The following is a 13,659-nucleotide window of genomic DNA, read 5'->3' on the forward strand; positions in this document are numbered from 1 at the left end:
GTATATTGTCGGTATAGTGAGTGTGTATATTGTAGGTATAATTCCCTTGACTGAAAGTCAGGGTCTTATGAAAGAAAATACCATTAAATGTCCGTAACGCTAAGTTCACTATGATATTTTGAAAATGTTCTACATTGGCAAAAAACGTTTAATACGGATAACGTACGTACACTTGTGTTCTCGATAACTGGAGTAATTCTTTACCGATTTGCAAAATTTTGGTTTTAATCGAGGGAGAATGAAAATCATGAGGTTGAGTTCGTAGATGAACAATATTGGAGTAATGAGATGGGAGTAATTCTCAATTGAATTTTATTCCTAGTTGCCGCGATAGGCTCTGTGGTGGATATGTTTTTCCTTAATTTATTTTCGCTATGTGACACTATCTTTTATTCACTTCTGAATATGTGACGCTTTCCTTAAATATTTATTGCCGCTATGTGACACTATCTTTTATTAACTTCTGGATCTGCGACGCTGATCAAGAAGCTTCAAAGTACAAAGTTGCAACATCCAGTTTAATTTAGGGTGATCAATCAAGATTTCGAAATTTCCGGATTTCGAACTTTCAAGTGGGGAAATCCCCCCTTGACCCACCAATGCGGGGGCTGCCGCCCCTCGACCCCGCTTTTTTTATTATTTCACAGCCTGCGGCGCAACAACCACACACATCAGAATTTTCTTTTTCTATTCCTATTTCTATTTTCTAACACGTAACAGAATATCTTGGTTAATCTATGCGGCAAAAATAATCAGAAGTTTCTTTTTATATCCCTTGCTTTTCCTTTTTATGCCTGCGGGAGCCATTCTCCTACTGTCAACACGCAACAGAATACCTTGATTAATCTATGCGGCAAAAACAATCAGAAATTTCTTTTTATAACATGTACGACAACATCGTCAGCATTAAAGTTATCCGGAAAGAATACGCATTTTTGGTCTCCGCATTTCGTAAGATTACTCTTTTTTAATCCACCATTCACCACTATTCAACTTTTCTCATTGAGTATCATTCAACCATACTCACATAACCTTACTTTCCTTAATTTTTTTTCCATTTAAAAAAATCCGGAATTCCGGATTTAATCCCGACAAAATTCCGGATTTTTATCATCCGGATTTTGTATTGTCCGGATTTTTTTTGTTCGGATTTTTTTTATCCGGATTTTGTAAGACCACCGCCGCGATAACTTTCCTAATTCTTATCAGATTTTCAATTTTTTTGTGATATTCGACGAAGATTGAAATTCTTGAGGTTGAGTTTGTAGAACAACGAGACTCTACACAGACACTTTTTTTGTTACCGCGCGATAACTTGAGTAATTTTTACCTGATTTTCAAATTTTTTGTTTTATTTGACAGAGAATGATATTAGAGTAGTGAGTTTGGAGTAATTGTAAACATAACTTGTTATACCACGACATTTTTGCAACGGATTTCCAGAAAAATTTCTTATCTGACGAGTAGTGAAATTCTGGATTTCTGGTCTAACAATTTAGAAGTACTTCCCAAAAGAGTTTTTGCTTGCTTGAGAAACCGATAGTTCGACTAATTCTCAGAGGCTTCAAAGTTTCGACCAGTAGCGTATAATTCATGTGGTTAAACTCGAACATTGGAATATAATTGGACTAGTAATATGGGATATACGACAATTTTTGCGTGAAATCGTATTCTTAATAGAATTTTTTCGTTTCCAGAGCGAAGCGAGGGCCGTAATTCACACGAGTTTTTTTTCAAGAGGTAGGCAAGAAATACGCCACCTTTTCAGCGCTTTTAGTATACTACATAGGATCCTCATATTAGGAGTTAAACGTACCTCGCTGGACCTTCCACTCATTGCGCTTTTTAGGAGACAATATTCAATCGTTGTAAATATTGTTTGTTTGGATTCTTCTCAGTATATGTATAACATACTGAAAAATGCCTCTCATGATCACATCGTGTTATAATTTCCTATTTTCCATCCTTAGGCTTATGAATATTTGAACGAGTGTGAACTTTGCGGCCAGAGCGAAGAGAGGGCCGTAATTCACACGAGTTTAATTTATTCAAGAGGTAGGCAAGAAATATGCCATTTTAAAAGCGTTTTTTCGATTCACGCAGCTCTTCAGAAAATTAAATTAATTTTGAGTTTTCTAAACGCCCAGTGAAAATACTCAATACTCAATTAATGATGTAGCAAATAGACCATTCTTGTTTCGCTTTTTCATCTGACTATAATTTTGTGTTCTTAAAAACACCAGCTTTTTTAAAAATGGTAAGACAACTGGGACTGGAATTATTGAAAGTATTGATAGTCAGTCAAGGGAAATGACCCACCCTAGTGGTGGGGCCTAGTGTTTTATGCATGCGCAGTGTGTGTCTGTATATTGTCTTCTTCTTCTTCGGATTGTCGGAATATTTTATTTGAATTTTAACATTTTCATTATAGAGTGTTTAAGTGAGAGAGATGGCGAAACGACAACCTATTGTTCCATATCGGGTTCTGCTGTCAGATTCTTTTGTATTATCGATGACAGCAGACCCGAGTTGATTTTCCATCTCGTTCTACTTACCGTATTAGTGATTGTGTGTGGTTGGGACAGATTTTGTACAGCTCAGCATAACGAACCAATGGCTTTAGTTAAGTTTGATTTCAGGAATGCTTTCAACATGTTGTTTAGGAAGTTTATGTTAGGAGAAGTGAAATATGTTTGTCCTGAGTTGCTAGCTTTAATGCAACACGCGTACAGGCTTTCTTCTAATCTTTATTTCCTTGATGAAACTTTGTTTTTTGCGAGAGGGTTTCAACAAGGTGATCCGTTAGGGCCCCCTGGTTTCTGTATTGGTATTATGAAGATGACTCATTCTCTTTTGTCGAGGTTGAATGGTTGGTATTTAGACGATGGTTCTAAAGGGGACGTGCTGTTAGTGGTTTTAGAAGATATAAAGAAAGTATTAGCTTTCTGTGGTTTGTCGGGCTTGTCTTTGAATGCTGGGAATTGTGAGGAGGAAAAGGCTCATATGTATGGTAAAATTTCTTCTTTTCTGCCAGGTTGATGAATCTTCTCTTGAGATTCAGGGCTCACCTATTTTTGAGTTAGATTTAGAAAGGATGTTTTCGACGAAGGTTGAGAATATCAAGATTATGTGTGATTGCTTGAAATTGATGGATGTGCACCCGGCTTTGTGCATCTTTAGGAAGTCCTTGGGTAGCTGTTGGCTCAATTATTTGTTGCGTTCTTCTTTAGCCTATCTTTTAGTAGATCGTCTGAGGCAGGTTGACGAGATTTATCGATCAACTCTCGGGGACATTGCAAATGTTAAGGTTTTAGGCTTTGCTTGGGATCAGACTTCTCTCCCTTTGATTTCGGGTGGCTTAGGTTTAGGTATTAGGAAAGGGGCCATTCAAATAGTGCGCACGCTAAAAATGATGATTTTTAGACCCCCCTCCCACCTTGCACGCGAAAATACATGGGAAAAATTTTTAAAATGTATGAAGCGCACGCTTTGGTCTGACCCCCCGTCCCCCATGACAGCGTGCGCACTATTTGAATGACCCCAAAGTATGAGATATTGCAGTGCCAGTTTATCAGTCTTCTGTTTATTCTACTTTAGAGTTATCAAATGAGATTTTGAGAAAATTCAATTTTCCAATGATCGATTCAAATATTTTAGAGTCAATTGAGGAAATTCCTCGAGATTTCGTTCCAGAGAATGATGAAAAGAAAAAGAAACAAAAGAATTGGGATCTGCCAGGGATTAACAATAAGTTTGACGAGATGTTTGCATCTAGTGAACCCGTTGCTCGCGCAAGACTCCTTGCGCCATCAGCTAAAGAATCTTCAAAGTGGCTGCAAGTACTTCCATCGAGCCAATTGGGTTTACTCTTAGATAATAACTCCGCTAGAATTGCTGTTGGTAGTTGGTCTTCGTTTGGGTTCTAATTTATGCGAGGAACATAGATGTGGTTGTGGCGAAAAGGTCAAAAAGGATGGTTTAGATGGTCTGCAAGATGATAACAAAATAGCTGAACATGATGAAGTTAACAAAGTTTTCTTATATGCATTCTCAAAGAACATAACATCAGAGATTAAAAATTAAAAAACTGAGATTTCAAGAACAACTAAAAACTGAGTTAAACAACATGCAAATGCAGAAACTATGAAGTATTTGACGACATAAGGGGTTAGGTGTTTGACGGGATTAGTTGTGCTTCGGCAATAGGTGTTTTTCGGGATAGCTTACTAGGCGGCGACGACGTGGCGCGCAACCCCACGCTGATTTTTGATGTTCACACGACTGCTCAGTACTAAACTCACATATTGTATAACTATACCACACACATAATAGGGTGTAACGGTTTTTACAAAATGTCTTATTTCTTTTAAGGTTCAGCCGGAAATCCACTCAGCTGGTCCATCTCATCATTTTATGGGAAAAAAAATAAAACTTTCATTTCATTTTGTGCTGCCGCCAGATCGATTTTCCGTCTGAGCCTTAAAAGAAATAAGACATTTTGTAAAAACCGCTATACCATAACACATAACCAATCGCGTCCCACTGGAAATGCGCAATCTCTAAGTATCATTTTTACAAAAATCCAATATGATTGCCAGCGGTCATTTTGTTAGACGACCGGAAATAGTACTGCCGCTCAATACAGTCGTCAACAGTTTCTACACTTGAGTATTATAAAAAAAAAAAATATATTTTTGAAAAAAAAAATTTAAGCTATACGTGAAACGTATTATTTACAAAGAAAGTCGCGGATCAAATTATTTGTAATTTCGGGCTCATCTTGGTGCAGGAAATGTCCGGCATTCGGAATGCCTTTGACACACATTTTTGGATATTGTTTGGTGGTGGCATTCAGTGAATCTTGTGATACATACGGATCCTTTCCACCTAAAATGAACATTCCGTCGGTACCGTCTAGGCCATCGTCAGCATCACCACCAACCTCCTGAACAAAGTTCATTTGTCCGTTATTCGGCGAAATATTCGCACGATAATAGTTTAGTCCAGCCGTTAATGCACCTGTTGGACATTTCAGAAATGAAAATCTTTTTTTAACAACATAGGCGAGAAAGTAGCAATTTTCTCCCTTACGGTGACACTTCGAAAGACTTTGTTAGAAATTGCAGTTCTTAACTTTTTTCACTGCTTGTAAATTATATATAATTAAAGATATAGCTTTCGTACCCGGCTTCGAAAAGACATATTTATAGACATCAAGATCCTCATCTTTGAACAGCGTCGAGAAAAACGCATAATCATTGGCACGCATTTCTGATTCAGCCACACCACGCTTCAAGAACTCGATAATATAAGCTGCCTTATTGCGCTGGTCCATTGACTCGGCAATAAGCTGCTTGAACACTGTCCCCGACGGGGATCCCAACAAAATATATTTGTCCACCATCTCCCGATTGCTGGCAATAAATGCGGATCCAATTATAGAGCCCCAGTCGTGGCACACCAGCACACATTTCTTACGATCTGGAAGATTGGGTGGTACTTCTTCAACTAGAGAATTTTATGATTGTCTCTTCGCTCACTCACTCAAGTACTTGATAAAGGCTTTCAAATCGACGATCAAATTGGGCAGCACGTAGTTTGTCTCTCCGATGGGTCTCTGTGACCACGCAAAACCTCGCATATCTATGGCAACAGTCCTGTTTATTTGAAGACATAATTTGATATGATTGTGAAAAATTCAATAAACTAAGGACAACGAGTGGAGAAAGGAGACGCTGCGACGCTAAGCCCATTCTATCTCGTATATCTATCGTATGAGTGACACTAGAACGTCCATAACCCGATAACATACTTGATCCCCCCTTCTATTGCTAGAGCAGCTCAAGTGCGATACGTACAGATTTACAGAATGTGTACAACTTAGAGCTTGCTCATTGCGCGATTACAAAAGTTCGTCCGTAAGCTCGTAAGGTACTTCACGTGTGAAATAAAATGTAGCAAGAACCACTTACGGTTATTAATTTATGATGGAATCTTAGGAACCAACCTACTACCACCTTATAAATCCCAAAAGTACAGAAGAAATCCCAAAAAAATCAACATATTTCCACCACAAAGATGACGTGGCAAATCGCCTACGACGATTTAATATATTCAGGTCTGTGGTAACGTCCTGTCACAGGATTCCTGTGGATGGTAGGAAACTAATCACGGAAATCATAAAATCTTGCACTTTGATCATAGAGCCCAGTGGGCAACTTAAATGAAATCGACGCAGGCGATTTTTTCCACCACCACCTCAACAATCCCGAAATTCAAATAAAGAACACAAGAAAACGTCAGATATCCTTGACATTCCTTAAATTCCACAAGTGGGAAGACGGTGGCTCATGTGGGGTTTTTGGAATTTTGGGAACTAACATACTGCCACCTCAATAATCCCAAAAGTCCGGAAGAGAACACAAAAAAATTCGTCAGAAACCCCACAAATACCTTGAATTTTAGAACTGGAAAAATGGTGGACCATAAGGTGCCGGGAACCAATATGCTACCACCTTAATAATATCAAAACTACAGAGGGGAACAAAGAAACCCTCAGAAATCCTTCAAAATACTTTGTTTCTAGAACTAGGAAGATGATTCCATTCTACGGCCGAGTAGTGCAATTTACGCTCACTCTGAAGCTTTCCAGTTTATAATTCATAAACGTTTTTTTACCCAGCCTGGCACCCACCATATCTCAGAATCTCCTCGACCCATTTTTCCCATTTTCTTCTAAGATCTCCCATTTTCTTACTCAAGTTATCATGTAAACGAACGGACAGACGGACGGCCGATCACAGACTTTTCGTGGATCCGTGGATTCTATAATCCTAACCAAATGATTTGTCCCTACCGTCTGCTTCGAATTCCACATGTTGCAAACGGCATACGGGTTATATGAACCCTCACCACTTCGTGCGGGTGTAAAAATGGAGCAATTTACCAATACTCTTTAGAAAACTCTGGAATCTGATAACGCCACGAATACCAGAACTCGGGGAATCCATGCACGAATACCATCAACGGTTTGCGACGGTCTCCAGCTTCGACGTAATGGAAACGAATACCCTGACAGGACAAAAAATAGCGTCAAACATTAGCGAGAATGACCGGGAATTATTAAATGAACTATTCGCTGCGTATACCATACATTAACGATGGCAAATTTGTGTGTGCCATACTTTCGATCGAATAAAACCGCTGGTGCAATGAGTCGTTGTTTCGGCAGCAATTCTCGCGACGAAATGGTGGTCACAACTACCGTAATAATTACAATGGATAACGGTGAAATGGTACGGTATGGATCGACCATTGTGATACAAGTTTTTCCGTGTTGTTTTGTATCACTCTTCACTCACAAATTGACACATCACCGATACGTGAAGTTCTTATAGCTTCTGGCTAATTATTTACTCAATTAAAACAGACCTTATTTCGTTTATATTCGATACTGAAAACAAAATTTAGGGTGGGTCGATTTTTTCAATTTTGAAATCAACATAAATTTTCCTGTGTAACCTGCTGACGGGCGTTTTTACTTCATATTTAGACCCATACTAAGTACAAGTCTTTTAGATTTGCGTTCGACTGTGTAACATTGAGAATTAAGATATGTTAACGCTAGCAGTCTTATCGCGACAGAAACTCTAGTATCGTTCTTGAGCCGCGGACCGGAACCCGAAACTGATTCCGATCCGAACCGGAACCCGAAACTGATTCCGATCCGAACCGGAACTCGAACTTCACCTGAATCTGAAATTTTCGATTTCAGGCCTGACTTGAATTTTCAATGGTAGAAGAATTATAGGCTCACCCGAACCCGACCTGATGCATCCTGAAAATTTCAGATTCAGGTCAGGTTTGGATTGAAACCGAAATCGAAAATTTCAGGTTCAGGTGAAGTTCGGGTCGAATCTGAAATTTCAGGTCGAAATAAGGTTCGGGTCAACTTGAATTGAAAGAGGAGAGGGAGATGCGGGCAAAATTGGAAAATATGCACTTTTTCTTAATTTCTACCAATAGCTACAGTTGTATAGATCATTGTCAATGTCGTTTGAGATGTCAAATGAGCTGTCATTTTCACAAAGCTAACCAAAATGTTACAAAAATTTATATGGAGCTGTTATTGTTTGAGGTTAGCTTTGTGAAATTGACAACTCATTTGACACTATTTTGAGAGAAGAACAGTTATTTGACACTGATCTATTGCAAATAAATACAAAAACACAAAAAGTCAAGCAAAACAGAAAAAGTAATAAAAAAAATTAATTTCTGCGAGATGAATGTACCTTCTCATCATCATAAATCAATTGCTTCGATATATATATATATGAATCCTACGAGCGAATACATCAGACTCAGACACCAATCGCCATCTATCAGCAAATGGTGGGAACAAAAGCTCTTCGGTTAGCAGTCAGCAAGCGATTTAGTAAGGTGCTTCGCTACGTCGTAGAAGACATTCTCAAAGAAATTCTTAGGTCTGTGGGATTATCATGAGAAAAGCTCTTCAATCAGCAATCAGCAAGCGATACAGTAAGGTACTTGGCTATGTCGTTGAAGAGAAAGTTCTCAAGGTCTGGGCTGCTGAAAAACAGATGTCGCAGTGAACGATGCTACCGTCAATGAGATCCCGGGTAAAAAAAAAGTGGTCGTGAGACGTCTTTTCGATACAGCTTTTTTGTATGGAGGTGAGACGTCTCTTTTTTGACCTTTGAGACTGGTTTAGTTCTCATAATTCATCCGAAATTCATCATAATTCATCCGAAACTGTGGAGAAGTCTCGTTTTAAATATTTTTCAAAGATGTTTGAGACTTTATGAGATTGTCAGAGTAGTCTCGTTTTCAATATTTTTCGAGAATCTGGAAGACTGACAGAGAAGTCTCATTTGGAATAATTTTTTTGAACTTCGAGAGACTGACGAGTAGTCTCATTCAGACTTGTTTGACAGAGTAGTCTGCTTTTCGAGACGGTGTGAGACTGAATGAGTAGTCTCGTTTCGACCTTTCGAGACGGTATGAGACTGAATGAGTAGTCTCATTTCGACTTTTCGAGACGGTATGAGACTGAATGAGTAGTCTCATTTTAACTTTCGGAGACGGTATGAGACTGAATAAGTAGTCTCATTTCAACTTTTGGAGACGGTATGAGACTGAATGAGTAGTCTCATTTCGACCTTTCGAGACGGTATGAGACTGAATGAGTAGTCTCATTTCGACTTTTCGAGACGGTATGAGACTGAATGAGTAGTCTCATTTTAACTTTCGGAGACGGTATGAGACTGAATAAGTAGTCTCATTTCAACTTTCGGAGACGGTATGAGACCGGATGAGTAGTCTCATTTCGACTTTTTGAGACGGTGTGAGACTGAACGAGTAGTCTCATTTCGACTTTTTGAGACGGTATGAGACTGGATGAGTTGTCTCATTTCCACTTTCTGAGATGGTATGAGACTGGATGAGTAGTCTCATTTCCACTTTCTGAGACGGTATGAGACTAGATGAGCAGTCTCATTTCGACTTTTTGAGATGGTATGAGACTGAACGAGTAGTCTCATTTCGACTTTTTGAGATGGTATGAGACTGAACGAGTAGTCTCATTTCGACTTTTTGAGACGGTATGAGACTGGATGAGTTGTCTCATTTCCACTTTCTGAGATGGTATGAGACTGGATGAGTAGTCTCATTTCCACTTTCTGAGACGGTATGAGACTAGATGAGCAGTCTCATTTCGACTTTTTGAGATGGTATGAGACTGAACGAGTAGTCTCATTTCGACTTTTTGAGATGGTATGAGACTGAACGAGTAGTCTCATTTCGACTTTTTGAGACGGTATGAGACTGGATGAGTTGTCTCATTTCCACTTTCTGAGATGGTATGAGACTGGATGAGTAGTCTCATTTCCACTTTCTGAGACGGTATGAGACTAGATGAGCAGTCTCATTTCGACTTTTTGAGACGGTGGTCTGATGATAATTTTTAAAAAAAGACTGTTTGAGACGTCTCACATTTCGAGTTTTTTTTTAACTTTTTGAGTTTTTTTATTCTCTCTGAGACGTCTCACATTTTGAGTTTTTTTTATTCTCTTTGAGACGTCTCACGTTTTGAGTTTTTTGAATTCTTTTTGAGACGTCTCACATTTTGAGTTTTTTTTATTCTCTTTGAGACGTCTCACGTTTTGAGTTTTTTTAATTCTCTTTGAGACGTCTCACATTTTGAGTTTTTTTTATTCTCTTTGAGACGTCTCACATTTTGAGTTTTTTTTATTCTCTCTGAGACGTCTCACATTTTGAGTTTTTTTTATTCTCTTTGAGACGTCTCACGTTTTGAGTTTTTTTAATTCTCTTTGAGACGTCTCACATTTTGAGTTTTTTTTATTCTCTTTGAGACGTCTCACATTTTTAGTTTTTTTTATTCTCTCTGAGACGTCTCACATTTTGAGTATGTTAGACTGTTTTTGAGTCTCATATTCTCTGTCCCGTTTTTTGTCATTTGTTACTTCTCTGTTGAGTTCATAGATGGCCACAACTTTTCATTTCTCTTACAATTCACTAGATCCAATTTGTACAGAAGAAGTTGACTGAAATGATTGTAATAATGTTTAGTAATATTTTGATTTTTTTTACCTTTTTTTTATTTTGTGATGTATTTTGCGGTCACCCATCCAAGTACTAACCGCGACCAATGATGCTTAACTTTCGGATCGGACCACCAACGACGTTACGCTTGCTGCTAAATCTGATATATCTATTGGCAGTTTTATTTTTGAACCGTTGTTACAATTTCCGAGACTAAACGAGTGGTCTCTTTTCGAATAATTTTTCTTTGCACCTTCCGAGACTGACCGAGTAGTCTCGTTTCGAATATTTTCCGAGAATGTTTGACGATGAACGAGAAGTCTTTTCGGATTTTTTTTTTGTTAGACGTGATGAGGCTGACCGAGTGGTCTCCGATTTAATACTTTTCGAGACTGAACGAGTGGTCTCTTTTCGAATAATTTTTCTTTGCACCTTCCGAGACTGATCGAGTAGTCTCGTTTCAGATATTTTCCGAGAATGTTTGAGGATGAACGAGACTGAACGAGTGGTCTCTTTGCTAACATTTACGGGTGTGCGAGACTGGAAGAGTGGTCTTATTTGGCAAAAATATTTTCTTAGACTTTTGAGAACGGAAAAGTGTTCTCATTTCGACAAAATATTTTCTTGGACTTTTGAGAACGGAAAAGTGTTCTCATTTCGACAAAATGTTTTCTTGGACTTTTGAGAACCAAAAAGTGGTCTCATTTGGCAAAAATATATTCTTAGACTTTTGAGAACGGAAAAGTGTTCTCATTTGGAAAAAATGTTTTCTTGGACTTTTGAGAACCAAAAAGTGGTCTCATTTGGCAAAAATATTTTCTTAGACTTTTGAGAACGGAAAAGTGTTCTCATTTGGCAAAAATATTTTCTTGGACTTTTGAGAACGGAAAAGTGTTCTCATTTCGACAAAATGTTTTCTTGGACTTTTGAGAACCAAAAAGTGGTCTCATTTGGCAAAAATATTTTCTTAGACTTTTGAGAACGGAAAAGTGTTCTCATTAGGAAAAAATGTTTTCTTGGACTTTTGAGAACGGAAAAGTGTTCTCATTTCGACAAAATGTTTTCTTGGACTTTTGAGAACCAAAAAGTGGTCTCATTTGGCAAAAATATTTTCTTAGACTTTTGAGAACGGAAAAGTGTTCTCATTTCGACAAAATGTTTTCTTGGACTTTTGAGAACCAAAAAGTTGTCTCATTTGGCAAAAATATTTTCTTAGACTTTTGAGAACGGAAAAGTGTTCTCATTTCGACAAAAAAATTTCTTGGACTTTTGAGAACGGAAAAGTGTTCTCTTCTTCTTCTTCTTCTTCTTTTTCAGCCTGTTTCTATCCACTGCTGGATGTAGGCCTCTCCAACTTCTTTCCATTTCGTACGATCCATTGCCATTTGCTGCCAGTTTGTACCTGCAATATTCTTAATTCCATTTGTCCATCTCTCTGGTGGTCTACCTATAGCTCGTCTTTTATATGGTCGCCAGTTCATGATCTTTTTGGTCCAACGTTCGTCTGTCCTTCTTGCAATATGTCCCGCCCAGCTCCATTTCAGAGATGCTATTCTTTCCATGACATCAACGACCCTGGTTTGTTGTCGAATCCATTGATTCGTCATTCTGTCTCTGAGTGTTATTCCAAGCATACTCCGTTCCATGGCTCTTTGTGTCACTCTCAATTTTTCTTCGGATGCTTTCGTTAAAGTTAACGTTTCCGCTCCATAAGTGAGCACTGGAAGGACACAAGTGTCGAAAACTTTGCGTTTCAGACTATTATTCATTTTGCTTTTGAAAATTAGTCTGAGTTTTCCGAACGCTGCCCATGCAAGACCAATCCTACGTCTTATTTCTGCAGTTTGGTTGTCCAGACCTAACTTCAGCTTATGTCCTAGATATACGTAGCTGTCGACTCGTTCAATGACAGTGTCACCAATTTTGATTTCTCTATCGTCCCCGATGTTGGTCATGACTTTTGTTTTCGATAAGTTCATCTTGAGGCCAACTTTGTTTGTTCTCATTTGGCAAAAATATTTTCTTGGACTTTTGAGAACGGAAAAGTGGTCTCATTTCGAGAACCTAAACTCTTTAACTCGATTTTATAACATTAGATTTTGAATGTGCGGCATAAAATTTGAACAATTACGAACGAAAGATTCATTTTAAATTTATTTTGTTTAGGCGGGTGATTTTAACATGTTATCTGGTAATACTGATAATATCATCTTTATCATACAGTCGTGCCAACTACCTATCAATAATAAGAAAATATTTTGTCGAAATAAGAACACTTTTCCGTTCTCAAAAGTCTAAGAAATTTTTTTTGCCAAATGAGACCACTTTTTGGTTCTCAAAAATCCAAGAAAACATTTTGTCGAAATGAGAACACTTTTCCGTTCTCAAAAGTCCAAGAAAATATTTTTTCCAAATGAGAACACTCTTCCGTTCTCAAAAGTCCAAGAATTTTTTTTGTCGAAATGAGAACACTTTTCCGTTCTCAAAAGTCTAAGAAAATATTTTTGCCAAATGATAACACTTTTCCGTTCTCAAAAGTCCAAGAAAACATTTTGTCGAAATGAGAACACTTTTCCGTTCTCAAAATTGAAAGAAAATATTTTCTCGAAATGAGAACTCTTTTCCGTTCTCAAAATTGGAAGAAAATATTTTCTCGAAATGAGAACACTTTTCCGTTCTCAAAATTCGAATAAAATATTTTCTCGAAATGAGACCACTTTTCCGTTCTCAAAATTGGAAGAAAATATTTTCTCGAAATGAGAACACTTTTCCGTTCTCAAAATTAAAAGAAAATATTTTCTCGAATTGAGAACTCTTTTCCGTTCTCAAAATTGGAAGAAAATATTTTCTCGAAATGAGAACACTTTTCCGTTCTCAAAATTCGAATAAAATATTTTCTCGAAATGAGAACACTTTTCCGTTCTCAAAATTAAAAGAAAATATTTTCTCGAATTGAGAACTCTTTTCCGTTCTCAAAATTGGAAGAAAATATTTTTTCCAAATGAGAACACTCTTCCGTTCTCAAAAGTCCAAGAATTTTTTTTGTCGAAATGAGAACACTTTTCCGTTCTCAAAAGT

The 13,659-nt window shown here is 37.7% G+C and overlaps 1 protein-coding gene across 1 annotated transcript; it reads right to left on the reverse strand.

Moving 5' to 3' along the window:
• Window positions 1–4,723: 4,723 nt before the first annotated feature.
• Window positions 4,724–7,385, reverse strand: LOC119079224 (epoxide hydrolase 4-like). The gene is made up of 5 exons (XM_037187014.1): window positions 7,154–7,385; window positions 6,947–7,071; window positions 5,545–5,657; window positions 5,185–5,481; window positions 4,724–5,019 (listed from the first exon to the last, which is right to left on the reverse strand). The coding sequence occupies exons 1-5, from the start codon at window positions 7,313–7,315 to the stop codon at window positions 4,730–4,732; spliced, it is 987 nt and encodes a 328-aa protein (XP_037042909.1). The 5' UTR covers window positions 7,316–7,385; the 3' UTR covers window positions 4,724–4,729.
• Between the last annotated feature and the right edge of the window lie 6,274 nt (window positions 7,386–13,659).

The sequence above is a fragment of the Bradysia coprophila genome, unplaced genomic scaffold, assembly GCF_014529535.1.
Source record: "Bradysia coprophila strain Holo2 unplaced genomic scaffold, BU_Bcop_v1 contig_313, whole genome shotgun sequence".
NCBI classification, from domain to species: Eukaryota; Metazoa; Arthropoda; class Insecta; order Diptera; family Sciaridae; genus Bradysia; species Bradysia coprophila.